Source organism: Xenia sp. Carnegie-2017, unplaced genomic scaffold (assembly GCF_021976095.1).
Source record: "Xenia sp. Carnegie-2017 unplaced genomic scaffold, XeniaSp_v1 HiC_scaffold_16, whole genome shotgun sequence".
NCBI classification, from domain to species: Eukaryota; Metazoa; Cnidaria; class Anthozoa; order Malacalcyonacea; family Xeniidae; genus Xenia; species Xenia sp. Carnegie-2017.
The window spans coordinates 7,725,922-7,746,829 of NW_025813469.1; the positions used below are offsets into that span (position 1 = coordinate 7,725,922).

Consider the following 20,908-nt stretch of genomic DNA (forward strand, 5'->3'; position numbering starts at 1 on the left):
TCGATAGTCAGACAAGGCAAAAGCAGCCTTCTTATCGATTTTTGCCTATATCTCGCATCATGACCAAGACAAACTCTCCTTGTTCGAGTTTACTTCCAGAAAATGGGCAGAATTTGATCACATTTTTTTGAAAAGATGGAAGAAAAGTTTAAAACAGACTTGGGTTGAAGTTGAATGCAGAGCCATGAAAAATTAATGTACACTGTGGTATATGCTGCCGAACAATAACGAGACGTATTTATATTTCAACAGATGAGCAATGTGTCATGATGAATGTCAATTTTCTATAAAGCCATTTTGTAAATTTAGTTTTTGTGAAGAAATGATAATAATTTATGACTGTGCAATAAGATCTTTCAAAGAGTAGACAAAGGAGTAGACAAAAGAGTAGACAGAAAAGTAAGTTTTTGCTGGTAACTCGTTGGTAACTCGTTTGTAAGTTTTTGGCAACTCGTAATCGATTTTATGTAGCTATTTAATGTTTAGGACTGTTAAGATATTCTCGTAATGTAGGGATCTGCTTGTGCTCTCACTCTTCAGAGGTGATGGAGTAAATTCAGTGCCTCGCACAATACCGCAGTATTTTCCGTCATAGCTGCAAGACTTTTTTGACAAGTATGAAGTCTTATTATTGTTTGATCGTTCATTTTACTTGAAAACCGCATTGCACTTTGGGTCTAAGTGCACTAAATTTTGGGTCTATACTTTTAGCGAAAATGTGATTAGTAGGCTGAAAGGTGCTGCCAGCTGTAAGCTTTCGGTTTGCTGCCTTGCTCGCTCGCTTAGTGATCGCTCGCTGCGACAGCAAAAAATTAATCAATCAGTAATCGTTTGTGCAATCAACTAATCGTAATCTTAATCCTAATCGAATTCGTCGAAATAATTAAATGCAGATAATCCAACCAATAAAAGTCTGGTATTAACACTCGAAAAATACTGCGTAGTATATTATTCAAGGAAAGCAGATCTCCGTTAATGAAAGGGCGTGGGTTGAATTAATAAATCGAGAAAACTTCTCAGACTGTGCAATAATGCCAACAGCTCTTTCTTTAAAATGATGGATCACGAAGAAGTTGCGAAGTCTGAACGTGCATCGGTTGGTCACATCAAGAACCATACAGGGGCGAAAATCCTTGCTGCCGGCTACACTAAAGGTTTAAATTTGCTAGCAGCGATATGTTGTTGAAAAATTTGTCTATTTTTGTATTGTTTGAGGCACGTTTGTTATGAAAGACTTTTCTGTATACAGATGATGTCGGCTTCCGATGCTTGTCTGTAGCGATAGCCTATTCTATTTACCGAAAAAAATGGTTTAAAACGCTTGTCAACTCATTTATGAAATTCATACAGAATTCTAATGCCGGCTAATTTGTGACATATTAAAAGCCGCATAGTGGCATTAAATGCATTACAATAAAAATTAAGTCTCTGCAAGTTCATTTATCTCGCGAAATTCATTGCGAGATGCTTTCGTTGCCATAAATTTCTAATCACGCCACGTCGAACTTTGAACTGCAGCAATAATAACTATGGTTACGAAACCAAAACGCGTGGTTGACGAAGTTTTATGAGTATTGTATTCCAGTTTAATTTCAGGAGCCGATAGAGTTTCAAATTTTGTTTCTTTTTTAGAGAAAAGGTTGCTCGAATACTGCAGTATCATCTCGTATGTGATATTGATGTTGTTGTTGTTTATGTCATTGTTGATAAACTTTCATTTATCTGACCTGAGTTATGTTGTGATTGGCTCCTGTAAGTATTTCAATTTCTCTTTTACTATACAACAAGGATACTAGATGAAGCTAAGGTACATTCCATGTAAGCTTTACAACCAAGAGAGGGCAAGGTTTAGTATGGATTAAATTACACAAGCTAAAACTCCCTGCCAAATATTTGGCATATTAGATTACATTGAATGCACCATAGAGTTAGAAAGTTTGTAGCTACACACGCTATCCAAATGTTGTAGCTACCATATTATTGCCACAAATTTGCATCGTTGTTACTGTTACTCTTACAAAGTCTTTCTTGAACAATTTCCATGATTAATTTTACACTAACCAATTTTCTTGTATCTGTTGTTTGTAATGCTCAACCCATTGCAACTTTGTAAGTTTTTTTATAAACTAACAGACAAACACAGCACATCAAGCAATTGAAAGAAATAAGTTCCCTGTTCTGGTCTTTTCTAATTCCACAATTGATAATTGGGGGTTTCATATTAACTAGACAGAGTGTGTTCATTTTTGCTGAGATCTCATGGACAAAAAGCTGGAAAAATTTAAGTGTCTATGACAATCACATAATAGGAAAATAGCCCGAAAATAATCAGATTTGCAAAAGAATTTCAAAATAGAATTCCTTTAAGTTATAACATTCCTGAATCTGACTGTATTAAATCATTTACACAATTCTGATATAAATTCCGATTCCGATTCCAATTTTTTGTTTGTTTGTTTGTTTGTTTGAAGTAGGGGGAGCTGTTCAACCACCCCACAAAGATTTTCCCACAGAGATTTTTCCCACAGCATGAAATGATCACTGAGTAGTATGTTGTACCAGTATTCCTGAACAAAACACGGAATGGTTCAAACATATGACAAATTTCATGTTTTAGCTTTGGGCATTCTAAGTGCTGATTTTCTGTCTGGTTTGGTTCATTGGGCTGCAGACAGCTGGGGACAAGTTGATCTCCCCATTATTGGCCAGGTTTGTTTGTTTAAATCTCTAATGAATTTCACTGATCATAGTTTTTGTTTTCAAAATATGTTTATTTATGTACAACTAACTTCCTCATTGTAGGCATTTATCCGTCCATTTCGTGAACATCACATCGACCCTACAGCATTGACGAGACATGATATTGTGGAGACCAATGGCGATAACTGCTTAATAACTTTACCTTTCCTATCATACATAGTTTACAAACATTACATGACAAATAGCCACATCCAGGAGGGACATTTCATGTGGGATTGGTACATATTTGCATTGGCAGTATTTGTAGCATTAACCAATCAGATTCACAAATGGTCTCATACATATTTTGGTTCACCAACATGGGTACAAATGTTACAAGACTACAGGATTATTTTGCCTAGAAGTCATCATCGTATACACCATGTATCGCCACATGAAACCTATTTTTGTATAACCACAGGATGGCTTAACTATCCTTTAGAATTCATAAAATTTTGGTCTACATTGGAATGGTGTATCACAAAGACTACTGGGTACAAGCCTCGGGTAGATGACTTGAATTGGGCAAAAAAGAAATAATAAAAGCCAAAATTCCAACAGATGTTGATATTTTTGGATCAGCCATTTACCATATATTCTATTGATATTATGGCCTGATTTGGTATAATTTATTCAATAACTAAACATGTTTTGGGTTACTGTGATAAAAATCATTTACTCTATAATCAAATATTATATTGGTTGGATTGTAATATGTTAAATTAGATGTAATATGTGCATATTTATCATGCTTAGTTAATTAACATATACATTCCTGTAAATAACATGTAATATATTGTCAGAGAATATGGTATACAAATAATGACAATTAATTTCTTTAGAACTGTTTTTATTACAAAACAGTACTTGCGAACTTTACTAATATAGCGAATGACAACTATTGCTATGAATAATTCTACCACTGCGCGGTCAGATAATGACTAATGAGACCTGACCCGATGCTGCAACCATTCAACAATATAAGACATTACAATTAACGTCTAAAATTGGGAATAAGTTCGCTCCAAAGCAAACTGTAGGAAGGACTCTTAGAAACAATTTTCTGTCGATATTCGATGACATAGTTCTTTCCATCATTATTATCCCACCATTCTGTTAAGGGAGATACAGTTCTGTAACATATGGCGAATTCCATGAGATCGCCCTTTTTCATTGTGAGTGGTACAGCAATAGCGAAAGAGAAACGATCGAAATTTCCATCGTGAGATAAAGGTACATAACTGCCCATATGATCCTCATACGTACGCCATTGATCAAAAGTACAACGCACGAAAACGTGCTTCTCAAACGCAAGGTTTTTGACTTTAACAGTGCCCATAATGGCACAATTAGATACAAGGACATTCTCCAACGAGATGTTCAGTCTGTTTAAACGCTCTAAGAAATTATCCAAGGCACTTGGCTGCGGAAACGTAAGCACAAGTTCTTGTGTGACTTCGTTCTTCAGGGAGGAATTCGAAGGTAAGATAGTCAAATCGTCCATAGATATTTGGTGAACCGACACAAGCGATAGACCACAAACGTCTGCAAAGTGAACATTTTTGTTCTTGCTCAAAGGCAGCGATTTCTGTTTCTTTAAGATCGTTTTGTGGGCCGCACTCCTGTACTCGGCCATCGCCACAGCGAAGTCCATTTATTAGCTATCTAAAGCAGTTTATTCATACGTCGATAATAATTGAATCAGTGTAACAAGATTGTCGTCTTCTCCATGTTCATTTTCACCACGATTAAAATAAGTGTTTAACGAAGCTTGACGTCACATGAACTATGAAAAACACGGAAATATCCACTTATTAATAGGGCAACAGTACAAGTATCTACAATTAGGCATCTTTATTATGAAAGGAAATCAGTTACATCGGTCATGCCAACAGTCATGGCTTGCCACCCGATGACGTTAATGTAAAGTAGATTTTGAAATGTTTTGCATGTTATCAAATGTAAACAAAAGCGTTCTCTCGCCTTTAGGAGAACTATGACTCATGGAATGAAGATCTTACGTACCTCAGCGACAGATATTTGTGGAACTCTTTTAATCGGATCGACAAAATCGTTGTCAGTTCACCAAGAACGACGCTCGCCGGAGATTGTTTACTCCAGCCATGAGTGTGAGTGTGACTGGGGAAGCGGAAACCACTTTCTCCTTGTCGTGCAATTGTGCACGCGTCTGTGTTTATTTTCAAGAACAAAAAAAAACTACCGCCGACTTTTCAATTTAATTAACCGTTTGGAAAATTGCTTTTAACAAATATAGTTCAGATTTCTCGCAAAAGAAATCCGATCTCATTCATATCAATTGTGTTGAAAAAGTCGGGGAGCAGAATGTTGAGCAGACTGAGTGACGACGAATGGAAAATTGAAGACAGAAAATCATTTTTTAGATCTCAGTATTATGGAACACCAGTAAGTACAAAAATCGATCAATAGAAAAGCCGTAAATAATTAAAGTTGATGTAAAAGAACTCAAAAAATACAACTTTGTGTTTTACATTGATGCGTAAATTACATGACGTAAAAGCGTAGTCTCCTTAGCACCGCTGAACACAATCGTCTGTCCTGCCGCTTCCACTGTCTGTATTATCCACCCCATTCGTCTTGTGAGACGTGGCTAATAGCCGGTAAAGTACGGGCACAAAACGTCGGCTGGTAGTCGTGGAAGATACGTACGTTGTACTTTGGTCGATTAACTTATGTTATTGTGTCATTGGTAATATCGATAATATTTTCTGATTTGTGATTTTCTTACTGGTAATGTTAAAAGATGCCAAGGTACACCAAATAACGGCCTTATAGCTGTTAGACTTTTCAACATTTATTATCATTTTATAAATTTTATGATAATTTTGTAGGACAAATAAAAGGTTTAAAGCAACTGTAGCTGTCACATATCATGATGAGGATGGCCATGTTGAGAGAGAGGAGGTGGATTTGTCAGAATTGGTTACTGAGGATCATAGAGGAAGCTGTTCTATTAACAGTCCTGATAATTGTGGTGCATTGGAAGGCCATGAACTGGGAATGGAACAAGATAACAGTGATCTTGAAAGTGATGTTCGCCATGATTGTGAAGAATCAGCTTCTTATTACCAGAAAGTTGAAAGAAAACAAAAAGCATGGGAAAATTTGCGACATTCAGTTATAAAGAATACATTTCAGTTTGCTGGCAAAAATTGGAGCAATCGGAAGTGTATTCATTGTGATAATGAAGCAAAGTTTAGGTGCAGCGATTGTGGTCCAATGGCAAAGTATTGTGAGAACTGTATGTTAAAGATGCACACAACCGTAAATATTTGTCATCATGTTGAAATATTTTAGGTAACCTTTATGAGGTAGATATTATAAAAGTCTTTACAGTTAACTCTCTCAACACTTGCAATAAAAAATGCAAAAATAAAATGAGAGTTTACATTGTGAAACATGCTACGAAGCACTAATCTAATATTTTTTATGAATGCAAGAAAGGGATTGATTACAATGAATTTCTATGAGGTTATTCATTGCTTTGTAGGATGGCATGTTTTGGCCATATAAACTCATGAACATGCTGGTGTATGATTGTTCATGCCAAACAGCTCGTCACAAAAGAAGTGTTTCTGTTGTTGATGTTAAAGGTATGTTATATGTAAAATGTGCTGTAAAAGTTTCTTCATTTTAGCTGGGATGGTTCAACACAATTATAATTTTGGATCTTTTTCAATTTTTAGGCACCTTTTGTACTGTTGAGGTACAGTTTTGCTCATGCTCTTCCGAGTTTGTTCAACTTCTGCAATTTGGCCTTTGGGGTGGAACACCTACAAAACCAAGAATTGCAATTGAGTTTTTTGAATTGGTTCATTCTGTGCAGATGGAATGCCAGGCATCAATAAAAAGCATTTGTCAGTCATTTGAAGAGTTTAATCACAACACATATTTTCTTCTTATGCAACACCAAAATGTATCCTGTCATTATAGATGCTTTTGAAGAATACAGGTAATTGCATGTAGGTCACTGATTTATTGCACTGCTGTACTATTATGAATTGCTGGGAAAGTTGCAGTCAATTTTATAGCCTAAGAATCTCATCTTAAGAGATGTATTTAATTGGAGGAAATCAAAATGCTAAAGTTTATGATGAGAAAGGATTTTTCCTCAAGTATTACTGTATTGCACTGTATTTTGTTTATGTCATTTGTTTAAGAGTGCATAATTGCTTTCTTTGTGTCATTGTTTTTTTCAGAATTTACAGACATAAACTAAACATGTTGAGCTGTGTTATTCCTGAGCTTGATGAAGGAAATATCTGTCCTGCTTGTCCCAAAGTGAGTATATTCAGATTACTCGTTTAACAATGACAATTTAGTAAAAGAACATTAGCAATGCTATCTTAAACACCTTTTGACTGCATCATTTGCATCATTGAACTCAAATACATTGCATGATTTTATCCTTCACCATTTTATTGAAGACTGATGGTGTGATCTTTGAGTCTCTTGATGCTCTTTTATTGGACGAAGGAAAAAGCTGGGCAGAGTATTGGAAAACCTCTATTTGAACAGCTGATGTTCTATGATCAGACACATGTTGATCAATTTGTTGCCAATTATACCACACCTACATCAAACAAGGTCAATGTAGCTTTAATATACTTTGTTATTCTAATGAAAATTCAGGCATGGAAGTTACAGTGCTTTGAATATATTTGATTTTTTACATTCTCTACCACATAGTTTTATTTTCAATAAATTTGTGCCATGGGCTTTAGGAAATAAAGCTCTTGTATACTTTTTGTTTGTTACATACTGATACTTATAGGAGTGTCATGGTTTTCTTGCTGGGAATGCTGTTCGATCAATGAATCGCTACAGAGCTCTTGATGAAACAGCAATCTTTGGCGAGGCTGTCGACATGAGTTTCCTAAAAATTCTTAAATTTGAAACATGGAGAGAGGTCTGTTACACATTTTTCTCTATTTTACCTAAATGTTCTTGGTTTGAATGAGGTGGTTAAGATGCTTGCATTTGATGGTGTAAATTTATTTTTTCAGTTGGTTTGCTACTTTCATTGCTTTGTGCAAGTGCTGAAGCTTTTTGCATACATGTGGTTGCATTATTTAAAAAAATATTCTACATATTTTATAGATTGAGCTATGCAGTTTATGTTCTCCAAGAATTAGAGAAAGATAATGCTGATAAACCTGCACTCAAAATAAACATATTGTATGATGTTGCATGCATGTTGGTGAAACACTTACAGGTAATATTCAATTGACAATAGTTGCTTTGTTAACTGTTTCCTTAGTCAATAACTTTCCCTCAACACTTTTTCTTTGAAAAGGTAGTCTTTCACATGTTTTTCTTTATTTTGTTTTTACAAAAAGAATTTGGAGGATCCAATTATTGACATTTTTCAATTTTCAATTCCAATTTTTCACTGCTATGGCCATGTTGGACGATGCCAAGTTAGTTGTTATTGTTTTTATTTTTCATACGTATTAACAGATGGTGATACCTGGGTTTTTATGCTGTCATAACTAATGGTATTGTAGATGATAAAATTATAAAAAATCAATAATTTTTGCTAAATCTTTCTTGTAAAGGTTAAATTTAGTCCCCGTCGTAAAGAAGGATTTGGCCTAACTGACGGTGAGATGTTGAGAGATTGTGGGCTTACATTCGCAAATTTAGCAGAATGACTAAAGAAATGCGTCCAAGTCACAGAGTTGATGTACTCAGTGATGCTCTTTTACATTATGGAAAGAAAACGAAGATTAATTTAGGTATAACTAGTTTTTGTTTCTTTGTTTGAACATATACATAGCTAACATGTCATCATATTATGTAATAGCAGGTATGAATTAAATTTTGTTTTTTGAGGCAATTTGCTGATGGCAAGGATGAAGCGAGCTGTTGACGTGGAAGAAACTGCAAAATCAGATATTGAAAAGTTATGCAGGTGCTTTCCGTGTGAGTATATGTTTGTATTTGCTGTGTGGTTATATTTGACTCCGATTTTGGATATGAACTATTTACGACTCACATGAAAGCAGTAAATTTTCTTTTTTTCATTATCTAAAGCTCACAGGATTTCAATAGATAATATTCGTGAGTGGATGAAGGACGAATCGACTTTTTTTGGTCGTGAAGTTGAGACTGGTTAGTAATTGAGAAACAATGGCTTGTAGCTATGGAACAGATTTGACACATAATTATTGATGCTCATTATGTGGAATGTTTTGCCCACAGAAAACTTTTTTTAACAAATATACGTAAATCTTCAACAACTTACAGAAGAAGAAGATTGGAAATGCAAGTACGTTATATACCTGGACTTGTACGCTGATCTTTACCATCGATGGAATGGTTGCACTGATCCAAGTGAACTGACTGTTCGATTTAATCAGATGAAAAAGTATGTTCGAAAAGTTGAACTTGTTCCTAGAGATATTAAAGTCTTAAACAGTGTGCATTTAGAAAAATGAACTGGGAAAATTTTGAAGCTATTAATGTACGTCGTAACATTGTGAATAATAAGTTGGAATATCGAATAAAAATTATTTCTTGTTTTATACGTACGTACAAGTAGAGATGTATATGCAACTTGCAGGTGCTTATCTGACCGTGCCTTATATTTGTAATGATTTGGTATTTACTGTTTAGAATTGACGAGCAGTTGAAGATCATGGAAAGGGAAAACTCAATTTCTGCACGCTGGCAAAATACTGACTCAGAGTACGAAAATGCAAAACGCGAGGTTGCGTCTAGGAAAGAAAAACGTGTTTTGTCTCGAATGAGGAAAAATGTTGTTGAAAGATGGTTTCTCCTAAATCTTAAGTCTAAATACTGTGTTAACTCTACCTATCTCATAAATGTTCCATACCACTTGCAATGTTTGTAAATTACTTTACATGTTGCCTTCTTTGTAATGTTCTCTGTATGTTTGTTCTGTTTTTCAGATGGTCAAGCGTTGGCATCCAGACTTTCGAAGCAAATTACTCGAGTAACAAAGGATGTCAATAAAGATATCGCAGCTTATAACGAGGCAAAAGAATCACATTCTAATCATTCACATACCGCATTAACATTTGATGCTGTCAAAGATCCTGACAATGATTTTGGTGTGAATATCTAGCTGCACCTACTGATGAAGATTGTTCAGTTCCATTTACTGTTAAACGGAAGGCTATAGATTTATGCCATTTGCTTGACCGATCCAAGGAAGAGCAAATCCTGTTGAAGTCAGAAATGGAAAATACGTGGAGTCACTACTTTCAACAGCACAGCAAGATTACTGACTTTTTGAATAGTTTTATTAACCATGAAAACGTACTTGATGTTGAATACGGTGAAGCGATATTTTTACACAGGAAGATCTTTCAAATTGAAAGCATGTTGATAGATCTAGAAAAAAGGTTTTCTTTGTACATCAACAAAGACAAACCACAGTATTTATTTCATGGGAATGTTGACATGCTTCAAAGTGATCTGGTGTCGGCTCTGGATGACGAAGAAAAAGTGGTTGTATATGAACAAGTGGATTCTGAAGACGATCAAACAAGTGAAGACGACTATGAAAGCACCAGCGATGATGTATAACGGGGATTGTGCAGGCACTTTAAGCTCTTGAAAATCCTTTAATTAGAAAATCAATTTACGTAAAGGGCACTTGAAAAGTTGTTACGAAGTCATGTGCAATAGCCGCCCAACGTACGTACGCTGGATAATAAATGCCTTGAAAAAAACTTTTTGTTGAATAAATACTTGTTGAACTGTCGTATGTAACTTTTTGGTAGTTATACAATGTAGTATATGGTGAAAATGGATGTTATATATACATGGGTAATAGCCGCCCAACGTACATACGCTGGATAATAAATGCGTTGAAAAAAACTTTTTGTTAAATAAATACTTGTTGAACTGTCATATGTAACTTTTTGGTAGTTATACAATGCAGTATATGGTGAAAATGGATGTTATATAGACATGTGTAATAGCCGCCCAACGTACGTACGCTAGATAATAAATGCGTTAAAAAAAAATTTTTGTTAAATAAATACTTGTTGAACTGTCGTATGTAACTTTTTGTTAGTTATACAATGTAGTATATGGTGAAAATGGATGTTATATAGACATGTGTAATAGCCGCCCAACGTACGTACGCTAGATAATAAATGCGTTGAAAAAAAAATTTTGTTGAATAAATACTTGTTGAACTGTCGTATGTAACTTTTTGGTAGTTATACATGTAGTATATGGTGAGAATGGATGTTATATATACATGGGTAATAGCCGTCCAACGTACGTACGCTGGATAATAAATGCGTTGCAAAAAGCGTTTTGTTGAACAAATACTTGTTGAACTGTCGTATGTAACTTTTTGGTAGTTATACAATGTAGTATATGGTAAAAATGGATGTTATATTTACATGGGTAATAGCCGCCCAACGTACGTACGCTGGATAATAAATGCGTTGAAAAAAAACTTTTTGTTGAATAAATACTTGTTGAACTGTCATATGTAACTTTTTAGTAGTTATACAATGTAGTATATGGTGAAAATGGATGTTATATATACGTGGGTAATAGCCGCCCAACGTACGTACGCTGGATAATAAATGCGTTAAAAAATTTTGTTGAATAAATACTTGTTGAACTGTCATATGTAACTTTTTGGTAGTTATACAATGCAGTATATGGTGAAAATGGATGTTATATATACATGGGTAATAGCAGTCCAACGTACGTACGCTGGATAATAAATGCGTTAAAAAAAATTTTGTTCAATAAATACTTGTTGAACTGTCGTATGTAACTTTTTGGTAGTTATACATGTAGTATATGGTGAGAATGGATGTTATATATACATGGGTAATAGCCGTCCAACGTACGTACGCTGGATAATAAATACGTTGCAAAAAACTTTTTGTTGAATAAATACTTGTTGAACTGTCGTATGTAACTTTTTGATAGTTATACAATGTAGTATATGGTGAAAATGGATGTTATATATATATGGGTAATAGCCGTCCAACGTACGTACGCTGGATAATAAATGCGTTGCAAAAAACGTTTTGTTGAACAAATTCTTGTTGAACTGTCGTATGTAACTTTTGGTAGTTATACAATGTAGTATATGGTGAAAATGGATGTTATATATATGTGGGTAATAGCCGCCCAACGTACGTACGCTGGATAATAAATGCGTTGAAAAAAATTTTTGTTAAATAAATACTTGTTGAACTGTCGTATGTAACTTTTTGGTAGTTATACAATGTAGTATATGGTGAAAATGGATGTTATATATACGTGGGTAATAGCCGCCCAACGTACGTACGCTGGATAATAAATGCGTTGAAAAAAATTTTGTTGAATAAATACTTGTTGAACTGTCGTATGTAACTTTTTGGTAGTTATACAATGTAGTATATGGTGAAAATGGATGTTATATATACGTGGGTAATAGCCATCCAACGTACGTACGCTGGATAATAAATGCGTTGAAAAAAACTTTTTGTTAAATAAAAGCATCTTTTATTTTAATTGTAGACAAAATTGAAGTATAATTGTTTCCTGTACAAGAATTCATTAGTTTTTGATAAAGTGATAGAACTTAGCTAAAAAAGAAAATCTTATTCAGTAAACCTAAACTATAAAAACAGCGCTAGTTCATCGTCAATAGTATATTTAGACGACATTGAGTCATAAGAGTATCCACTACAAGATCCACTACAGCTTTCAGGTACTTCGGTAGATAACAAGGTTAGTCACTTTCAGAGTCTGCACCGTCTTGAACTCCACTCGCACAATTATAAATTTTTCAGCGTTATTTCGGAGACAACGCTCAGTTTTTCGTATACAATATATGCAGGCCTATATAAAATATCATAGTTTCACTGTCACATAGCTTTCACAACAAAAAAACGTCTTGGAATTTGGCGTTAGATGAACAACAAACCTCATGGAATAAAACGTTATACACGTAGTTGATGTTCATTGAATTTGTTTCATCAAAGGATCGAAAAATATCTGTGACTATTTCTTTGACTACATTCAACAGATCGTTTGCCTATATATACAAAAATGAAGAGTTAAGACACTAGTGGGGCTCCATTTCTAACAGAGAATGTGTTTTTATACTTGAGTTCGAGTTAAAGGACACGTCATGTAGAGATCGGTGAGTTCAGTCTGAGCTTGATTTCGCCCACGGATCATTTGCTTAAATAACCTGTGGCGTTTACTGGTTATCGCACCGTTGACGATTTTTGTTAAATGTGCCTAAAATTCAATGTTAAAATATTATAGGTATGTTTATCTGCAACTGATATTAAATAATTTAAATTCTAAGAGAACCTTTAATCCTCTGAATGAGCGATTTCCCTTTATATTTATGTCAAATGTTTTCGCAGATCTGTCAAGGAAAAGACAAAAGAAATGAAATATATTTATTCGTGTGTGTTCAAGAAACTCACATTTTAGAATTAAAACATTTAAGAGCACGAGGAACGTATTAATAACTATTATCAATACGTATGCAAATAAATCGGTGATGCGCAAAAATGAACAGAATAACAGTTCGTAGTTTAGAAAAAGTGGATGTATAATTTACCCATGAGTAAAGTAAGATACATTGCATCCGCAATCAAATTTTCCTTTCGGCTTCGTCGTAATGCCAACGCAATCCCAATGGTACCATTGTTGACAAACATCACACAACACCCAATCCACCATTCCATTATCTTTGAAGATGGTTCTTGACAAAGAAAGGCTTTACATTTGTCATAGGATGTCAAATGACTAGCTCTTTTCTTTGCACAAGACACACTTTCTCTGTCACTGGACTTTGCTTCTTTCTTTTCTTTTGTTGTTACTTCTTCCCTTCCTGTGCTCTTTATCAACTTTTTAGGCACGGCGTTTTCTGTTACAAGGTTTCCGTCACCTTCATTAACTGTTCCGTCTCGTCCACAAAATACATTCCCAGAATTACCATCATCATCGCCACCATTATTTACAACATCTCTATCACCGGGAACATCACCATTTTCACAACCATTATTAACATTATCAGTTCTTTGTCCATGGCCAACATCATATTCGTCGGAAACGTTGTTAACAAGTTCGCCATGACTATTATTATCATTCTCACCACTAACTTCAACAACTTCTGGATGTGGCCGCCATTGTCTTGCTCTTTGTCACATTCCTCAACATTTTCTGCATGAAGAACATTATTTCCTTCCACTATCTCCCTTTCCACAAACGTAATCTCATTTGATTTTTCAATAAATAAATCCAATGCTGCTTCTCCCATAGTCGATGGATCCCGTAATGATGCGTGTTCTGGAATTCCGCATACTACATATTTGAAATCCCCTTTCAAAAGAGAAGTGTATGGCACTTTTGCTTTGTCCATTCCAGTTGCTTCACCTAGTGTATGCATTTTTTTTTGAAACTAGTATAAGCTATTGTTACTGAAATTGCTGCAGGATTGTGTGCAACCTCTTTTACTAATCATTGCTTCAAATATTACAAAATTTCCTGCATAAGTAATTGTACTTATTTCAAGAAATATTGACCAAGAACAACCTTTTCATATTCCATCTAAAAAGTTTTACAATTAGTTATATGTTCATACTTAAAGTATTTCTGATTTAAAATATCACGCAAAGATTTCCTCCTCTGTTTCAATCTTGCCATGCGATTATCGGTAACAGTTTCAACGTTGTCGTTTGACTCAATTGCTACAACCAAAAAGTTTGTATTAGATTAAAATATTAAATAAGAAACAAAAATCACAAGTTCTCGGTTGTCCTGAGAAGAAAAATGTATTTCCTCACGGGCATGATGTAAAGTAAGGACCACAAACCTCCAGAGCTGTTTACAAAAGCATAAAATGAAGCGGGGATGCTCTTTCTTTTGCAGTATTGTAAGGCAGACTTTGAGCCATGCACTTCAACACCAGATTCCACGGCAGCCACGAAAAAGTAATCAATGTTCATTCCTTTCAAAGCATCCAACTAAACAATGGCACCGATAGCATTAATAAAAATTGGAACTAATCACAAAAATAATTTTGTGAGTTTATTTTGACCCAATAAACATACCTTCTTCAAAATTTTTTTCAACTCTCGTTTCTTGCGCGTTTCGTGGTCTAAAACAGAGCAATCTGTCTTTGCCCTATTTATATAGCCTTCTCGTTGGCTTTCATCCAGGCAGCGCCATCGTTGTCCCAATTCAATATTTCTAACGTGAAATGTCAAAGACTTTAAGGAGTCTAAAAAAAAAATAAAAATGTGCATAATTTTAATAGAGACAACTTTGTGTACGTAGCTATTCTCACCATCGTTAGAAGCTTCTTCTTTACAAAATAATTGGTATCCATTCATTCCACTAAAAAAGTAAATGAATTTTATTTTTTATTTCAAAATTTTGTAAAACTTGCAGTCTTTTGAAATGATTTCCTTTGGCTGACTATTGATGGACAATTCTACCGTTTTGAAAAGCTGAAAAGTGAGTGAAGAGTCAAGAAAATTTTTAATTCGTTATTGCAACCATGTGGAACTATCTTTTTCTTGAGTATTGCAATACTCAGGGAAAGCCCCGCATAATTTCCCGCGATTTAGGGAAAATCCGTATGCGAACAAACCACAATATTTACAACATTACTGCGGTTTGTAGGTCTAAATTTGGCACAAATTATAGCACAGAGATATGCATGCTCACCATAAGGTGAGATTAACAAGCAGATATGGAAAAAGTTATAAAACAGCGATGTAGACAAATAAGAAGCTTTATAAAATAGATTTATATAGAAGTAGAATACATCTTGGAATGAAAATGAGCTTGTTAATAAATTATCACAATGGATAGCATTATTTTACCTTGACATGATTCCTATCCTGCTTAAAATGAACCAGAAGAGTCTATTTGGTGTGCAATATAGTCTAGTTTGTTTGAAACAACGCGAAGAGAAAAGATTATGTTTATTAATCACCAGACCCCTGTCGAAGGCCGTGCTCGGTAACCATCAAAGGAGCCTGGCGCGAACGTACAGCGTACGTGTACTTTGACGGCTATCAGCCTGTACTTTTTAGCACTAAAATACGGCTATTAGCCATATGCCTAAGACGAAGCGGGTGTATTATCAATATTTGTCGTTATCTCATGAAATATCTGAAAGTTTAACTCACTGAAGACAAGTGTTTGGTGTTGGAAAAGCAGGGGTTGAAGATGTTTAAAGTATGTAAAACTTCCATTGATTAAACAACGATTAAACAAACATTGTTGCTTCACAACCCAATACATATTTTGAATTTTATTTTGTTTACACAATGCATTATACAATAATGACATGATTTAAAAGATAACAACCCAAAATTCCCCGGAATCTTAGTTGTTTATAACGCTACTAATCCATTTCTTAAGGCCTGGTTAATCATTATTGGTCCACCCAAAACATGAAAGGAATAAATGTCACTTGTCAGCAAGTTCCACAACTTTTTTGTTAAAAACTCCCCCCTGTTTCTTCTGATATTATGATAGCTGTATCAGCAAATAAACAACCTCCAATCTATTTGGACATCCAGAAGTTAGGGGTAGTTTTTTTGTTTTGGGGGTGTTTGGTGCAGAGTGAGTGCAGGTGTGGTTCAAATTTACTGAAGAAACATTGAAATGTTGAGCAATAAAGCGAAATAAATTTTGACGTGTTTTCAATCCATAGCACACTTTCAAAAAATCTCAAAATTGAAGGGTTTCTTGATATTGCAAATACAATATACAACCTCTACCATTATCACAATACTGTCAAATTCCAACTTATTACATGTTTGTAAATGATGATTGTCCAGGTTAATAAAGTCCTGAGAAGGACTGTTTTTGTTGTTGTTGACTGACGTTTCAACAACCTTAGCGGTAGTCATCTTCAGAGTCAAATGAGGAGTAAACATCAGGTTAGCCGTATTTGTTATCTGGTTCTTACATCATTGTATTGTGTGTACAGGAAATGTGTATTGTCATTGTGGATTAGTGTGAAGTGAAATATTTTATTTTTAGTTGTGATGTGTGATTTAGGTGTGATGTTTTTAGTTGTAATGTGTGGGTGTCAATTGTGTATTGTCATTGTGGATTAGTGTGAAGTGAAATATTTTATTTTTAGTTGTGATGTGTGATTTAGGTGTGATGTTTTTAGTTGTAATGTGTGGGTGTCAATTGTGTATTGTCATTGTGAATTAGTGTGAAGTGAAATATTTTATTTTTAGTTGTGATGTGTGATTTAGGTGTGATGTTTTTAGTTGTAATGTGTGGGTGTCAATTGTGTATTGTCATTGTGAATTAGTGTGAAGTGTAATGTTTTTGGTTGATCGTTTGTTTGTATTGTGAATAAGTCGTTTGTAAGATGTCGGTAATTGCTGTGATCTGTTCAGGGGGGTTTGTTCCAAGTTGGTATATCAAATTTCTAATGTAAGCCGTTGTCTATAGTCAGTACTGTAAGTAATGCATTTTGCCGAGTCCCAGTCAATGTTGTGCTTTGTGATTCGGTGATGTTCGGCAATGTGATTAGTTTTGTCTTGTTTCTTAGTAGCTCGTTTGTGTTCAGTAAGTCTTATGTTGAAGTTCATTTTGTTTAAGTTTATTTTGTTGTTCGTTGGGTTGTTCTTTGTCCTTTATGTTTGTTAGTACTTGTCGTAACGTTGTGATTGGTTTATGTGCGACACGTATGTTGTATGGTCGTAAGATACGCGAGATAGTATCAGACGTACCTTTGATGTAAGGTATCGTTGCTGTTGTCACTGAGTTGTTCGTTTCGTTGGGTTCGTTGGGTTTGTAAGTGTTGCGTTTGATAAAGTCAGAGTTATAGTTGTTTTTGTCAAAAACACGTTTGAGATAATTGTTTTCGTTTTGTAGAGCGTCCGGTGAATCACATATGATTTGTGCACGTCTTGTTAATTTTCTGATTGTGGTGGCTTTGTGTGATGTAGGGTTGTAAGATGATTGGTCTAATAGTCGGTCAGTATGTGTTGGCTTGCGATAAACTGTTGTTCGTAGTTTTTGATTGTCATGTTTTACCAAACAGTCGAGAAAAGGAAGAGTTCCGTTTTCTTCGACATCTTTGGTAAATTGTATGTGGCTGTTCTGTTTGTTGATGTGAGTGTGAAAGTCATCAATGAATGTTTTATGCAGTGCGGTATTTGAAATTAAATGAAGATATGATCTTCGCACTTTGCTGGACAATTTAAGCAATCGTCTCAGGACCTGAAAAAATCAGGTGACTCAACGGTATTCGAACCCATGACCTCTGCGGTGCCGGTGCAGTGCTCTGACCAACTGAGCTATGAAGTCACACAGTGGTGAGCAGGTCAATATTGTTGGGCTCATGTTTTCTCGTGAAAGGAATGTCGTATGAATGTTTTATGCAGTGCGGTATTTGAAATTAAATGAAGATATGATCTTCGCACTTTGCTGGACAATTTAAGCAATCGTCTCAGGACCTGAAAAAATCAGGTGACTCAACGGGATTCGAACCCATGACCTCTGCGGTGCCGGTGCAGTGCTCTGACCAACTGAGCTATGAAGTCACACAGTGGTGAGCAGGTCAATATTGTTGGGCTCATGTTTTCTCGTGAAAGGAATGTCGTATGAATGTTTTATGCAGTGCGGTGTTTGAAATTAAATGAAGATGATCTTCGCAGACAATTTAACAATCGTCTCAGGACCTGAAAAAATCAGGTGACTCAACGGGATTCGAACCCATGACCTCTGCGTTGCCGGTGCAGTGCTCTGACCAACTGAGCTATGAAGTCACACAGTGGTGAGCAGGTCAATATTGTTGGACACAGTGGTGAGCAGGTCAATATTGTTGGTCACCACTGTGTGACTTCATAGCTCAGTTGGTCAGAGCACTGCACCGGCACCGCAGAGGTCATGGGTTCGAATCCCGTTGAGTCACCTGATTTTTTCAGGTCCTGAGACGATTGCTTAAATTGTCCAGCAAAGTGCGAAGATCATATCACCAACAATATTGACCTGCTCACCACTGTGTGACTTCATAGCTCAGTTGGTCAGAGCACTGCACCGGCACCGCAGAGGTCATGGGTTCGAATCCCGTTGAGTCACCTGATTTTTTCAGGTCCTGAGACGATTGCTTAAATTGTCCAGCAAAGTGCGAAGATCATATCTTCATTTAATTTAAAGTCATCAATGTCGTCTGCATGTAGTGCTGTGATTGTGTCATCTACGTAGCGAAACCAAAAAGGTAGTGCATGTTTGTAAGTCGTGAGCGCCCGTTCCTCTATAGATTGCATTACAATTTCAGCAACTACAACAGAAACGGGCGAGCCCATTGCTGTCCCATGTAACTGTTTGTAGTGTGTTCCTTTGTATTGGAAGTAAGTCGATGTGAGGCAGATTTCCAGTAGCTCCATAATGTCTTCTGTCGGTAATGGCAGTACGTCCGTGGTGTTTGTAATGAGGGTTTTTGTACAAGTAAGTGCCAGATTAAGTGGAATGCTGGTGAACAGTGATTTCTCATCAAAAGACACTAGTATATAGTTGTCCGGTATTTGTATAATGCACAGTTTTTTAATGAAAGTTTCAGTGGATTGTAGCTTGTGTTTTGATTTGTTTGTAAGTGGTTGCAGTATGTCAGTCAAGTACTTTGAAAGTTCTTAAGTAGGCGAACCACAGAATGATACAATTGGTCGCATGGGTATTTGTGGTTTGTGAAGTTTTGGTAGTCCGTATAGTCTGGGTGGTCGTGGTACAGAGCATCTGAGTCGATAGTAAATACGTTCAGATATAATGTTAGATTTTCTCATAGAGAAGATCTTGCTGTTAAGTTTGCGTACTAGTGATGGTGTTAGGTCTCGTTTGAGTTGTTCGTACGTTTGTCTGTCGTTAACAAGGGTGTCCATTTTGTTAAAGTAATCATTCCTGTCCATGACCACAGTCACGCGTCCTTTGTCTGCTGGTAAAATGACGATGTTGTTGTCGTGTTTTAGTCGTTTGAGTGCTTGTTGTTCGTCTTTTGTCAAGTTGTTGTCACGTATGGAGGACGATTGTAAAGTGGAGGCTATTCTGCTTCTGATCTCGTCTTTGGTTGTCTCTGACAAGTCTCTTTGATACGCTAGGACAGCCTCGACACTTGATACTATCGTCTCATTCGGGATTCGTCTAGGTGTTATGGAATGTTTTAGTCCGTAAGATAGTAGTCGCGTTTCAGTTTCGTCTAATGAGCGGGAAGAAATATTCCTCACCCAGTTATCGTCATGTTTATGTCTTGTACGTGTTTTAGTTTGTTTTAAACGTTCAAGTTTTTGTTGTTGTTTGATTTGGTGTTGTGTCTCTGTCTTGTTTGCTCGTTTCTCTGCAATAGTTTGTATCGTAGAAAGTAAAGTATCACTTACTGTCGTTGGTATGAGTTCTTTCAGTTTGTTCAGTCTTTGGTCTTGTTGTTTGATGTAATAGTTGATTCGTCTGTGACAGTCGTTAATCCGTGCTCGTATCAGTCGTCTGCTGGTGGATTTGACAATCTGAATAGCCTCTTGTGTATTTAACGGGGACTTAATTCTAAGTCCTGCCGGAACGAGACCAAAATCCTTGCAGCGGTGGTTGAACCAGAGTTGTAGGCGTAATATACAAGTTGGCATACTTGTCGTGCTAGTATGTTAATATGCTGCAGAACATTGTCATAGTATGTTAATATGCTGCAGAACATTGTCATAGTATGTTAATATGCTGCAGAACATTGTCATAGTATGTTAATATGTTGCAGAACATTGCCATAGTATGTTAATATGCTGCAGAACATTGTCATAGTATGTTAATATAAGCTGCAGAACATTGTCATAGTATGTTAATATGAGCTGCAGATTTTCAAACAAATATTGTTGAACAAATATATTGTGTGTACTCCTATTCCAATTATGGCACTAGGGTCGCAGTATTTAGCAGAAAAGTCGGACTTCAGGACACAGTATTTACATCCTCTCACTAGTCACAGAAATTTAATCTAACACCCACTGCATCCATGATATGTATTCTACGCCAAACCAAATGAAAACTTTAATATTTTAAATTGATATCTGGGATTGGGTCATTGCGATGCAGTATATTTATAGAGGATGTTTTTGCTTTTCGGAGTATGTTTTGACTTATTAGCTGTACTGTAAATGCTGTA

General features: G+C 35.7%; 4 protein-coding genes, 2 long non-coding RNA genes and 1 other non-coding gene across 8 annotated transcripts; 4 read left to right on the forward strand and 3 right to left on the reverse strand.

Moving 5' to 3' along the window:
* The first annotated feature begins 927 nt into the window (after positions 1–927).
* On the forward strand, positions 928–3,572 carry LOC124437565 (plasmanylethanolamine desaturase-like). The gene is made up of 4 exons (XM_046987536.1): positions 928–1,154; positions 1,633–1,752; positions 2,618–2,709; positions 2,803–3,572. The coding sequence occupies exons 1-4, from the start codon at positions 1,055–1,057 to the stop codon at positions 3,277–3,279; spliced, it is 789 nt and encodes a 262-aa protein (XP_046843492.1). The 5' UTR covers positions 928–1,054; the 3' UTR covers positions 3,280–3,572.
* On the reverse strand, positions 3,433–4,866 carry LOC124437566 (protein phosphatase 1 regulatory subunit 3B-like). Its single transcript, XM_046987537.1, has 2 exons — positions 4,765–4,866; positions 3,433–4,525 (listed from the first exon to the last, which is right to left on the reverse strand). The coding sequence occupies exon 2, from the start codon at positions 4,391–4,393 to the stop codon at positions 3,734–3,736; it is 660 nt and encodes a 219-aa protein (XP_046843493.1). The 5' UTR covers positions 4,394–4,525; positions 4,765–4,866; the 3' UTR covers positions 3,433–3,733.
* Positions 4,867–5,394: 528 nt separating this feature from the next.
* Positions 5,395–6,643, forward strand: LOC124437570. The gene is made up of 4 exons (XR_006945762.1): positions 5,395–5,529; positions 5,610–6,075; positions 6,269–6,371; positions 6,465–6,643. It is a non-coding gene; the product is annotated as an uncharacterized LOC124437570 (long non-coding RNA).
* A 46-nt stretch (positions 6,644–6,689) lies between these two features.
* LOC124437568 lies at positions 6,690–7,625 on the forward strand. 2 transcript variants are annotated; one of them, XR_006945761.1, is made up of 4 exons: positions 6,690–6,730; positions 6,978–7,059; positions 7,206–7,365; positions 7,553–7,625. It is a non-coding gene; the product is annotated as an uncharacterized LOC124437568 (long non-coding RNA). The 2 variants fall into 2 exon arrangements; XR_006945760.1 differs by lacking the exon at positions 6,690–6,730 and having other exon boundaries at positions 6,780–7,059.
* Positions 7,626–7,656: 31 nt separating this feature from the next.
* Positions 7,657–9,868, forward strand: LOC124435957. The gene is made up of 9 exons (XM_046985890.1): positions 7,657–7,687; positions 7,879–7,993; positions 8,118–8,198; positions 8,337–8,516; positions 8,614–8,703; positions 8,815–8,892; positions 9,028–9,148; positions 9,397–9,584; positions 9,693–9,868. The coding sequence occupies exons 4-9, from the start codon at positions 8,429–8,431 to the stop codon at positions 9,866–9,868; spliced, it is 741 nt and encodes a 246-aa protein (XP_046841846.1). The 5' UTR covers positions 7,657–7,687; positions 7,879–7,993; positions 8,118–8,198; positions 8,337–8,428.
* Positions 9,869–14,235: 4,367 nt separating this feature from the next.
* Positions 14,236–15,703, reverse strand: LOC124437567. The gene is made up of 5 exons (XM_046987538.1): positions 15,615–15,703; positions 15,074–15,123; positions 14,838–15,007; positions 14,600–14,750; positions 14,236–14,474 (listed from the first exon to the last, which is right to left on the reverse strand). Exons 1-5 carry the CDS (start codon positions 15,620–15,622, stop codon positions 14,335–14,337), a joined length of 519 nt encoding a protein of 172 aa, XP_046843494.1. The 5' UTR covers positions 15,623–15,703; the 3' UTR covers positions 14,236–14,334.
* Positions 15,704–18,459: 2,756 nt separating this feature from the next.
* On the reverse strand, positions 18,460–18,534 carry Trnaa-ggc. The gene has a single exon. It is a non-coding gene; the product is annotated as a tRNA-Ala (tRNA).
* Between the last annotated feature and the right edge of the window lie 2,374 nt (positions 18,535–20,908).

Excerpts from the sequence above, each read along its gene's own strand:
- LOC124437565 (XM_046987536.1), top strand. The coding sequence starts at position 1,055 with ATGATGGATCACGAAGAAGTTGCGAAGTCTGAACGTGCATCGGTTGGT. Across the intron at positions 1,155-1,632 it reads TGCTGCCGGCTACACTAAAG|AGAAAAGGTTGCTCGAATAC; the intron begins GTTTAAATTTGC and ends TTTCTTTTTTAG. Across the intron at positions 2,710-2,802 it reads ATCTCCCCATTATTGGCCAG|GCATTTATCCGTCCATTTCG; the intron begins GTTTGTTTGTTT and ends TCCTCATTGTAG.
- LOC124437566 (XM_046987537.1), bottom strand. The coding sequence starts at position 4,393 with ATGGACTTCGCTGTGGCGATGGCCGAGTACAGGAGTGCGGCCCACAAA.
- LOC124435957 (XM_046985890.1), top strand. The coding sequence starts at position 8,429 with ATGACTAAAGAAATGCGTCCAAGTCACAGAGTTGATGTACTCAGTGAT. Across the intron at positions 8,517-8,613 it reads GAAAACGAAGATTAATTTAG|GCAATTTGCTGATGGCAAGG; the intron begins GTATAACTAGTT and ends TTGTTTTTTGAG. Across the intron at positions 8,704-8,814 it reads GTTATGCAGGTGCTTTCCGT|CTCACAGGATTTCAATAGAT; the intron begins GTGAGTATATGT and ends CATTATCTAAAG.
- LOC124437567 (XM_046987538.1), bottom strand. Across the intron at positions 14,751-14,837 it reads TGAAAAAAATTTTGAAGAAG|TTGGATGCTTTGAAAGGAAT; the intron begins GTATGTTTATTG and ends GCCATTGTTTAG. Across the intron at positions 14,475-14,599 it reads TTTTGTAAACAGCTCTGGAG|CAATTGAGTCAAACGACAAC; the intron begins GTTTGTGGTCCT and ends TTTTGGTTGTAG.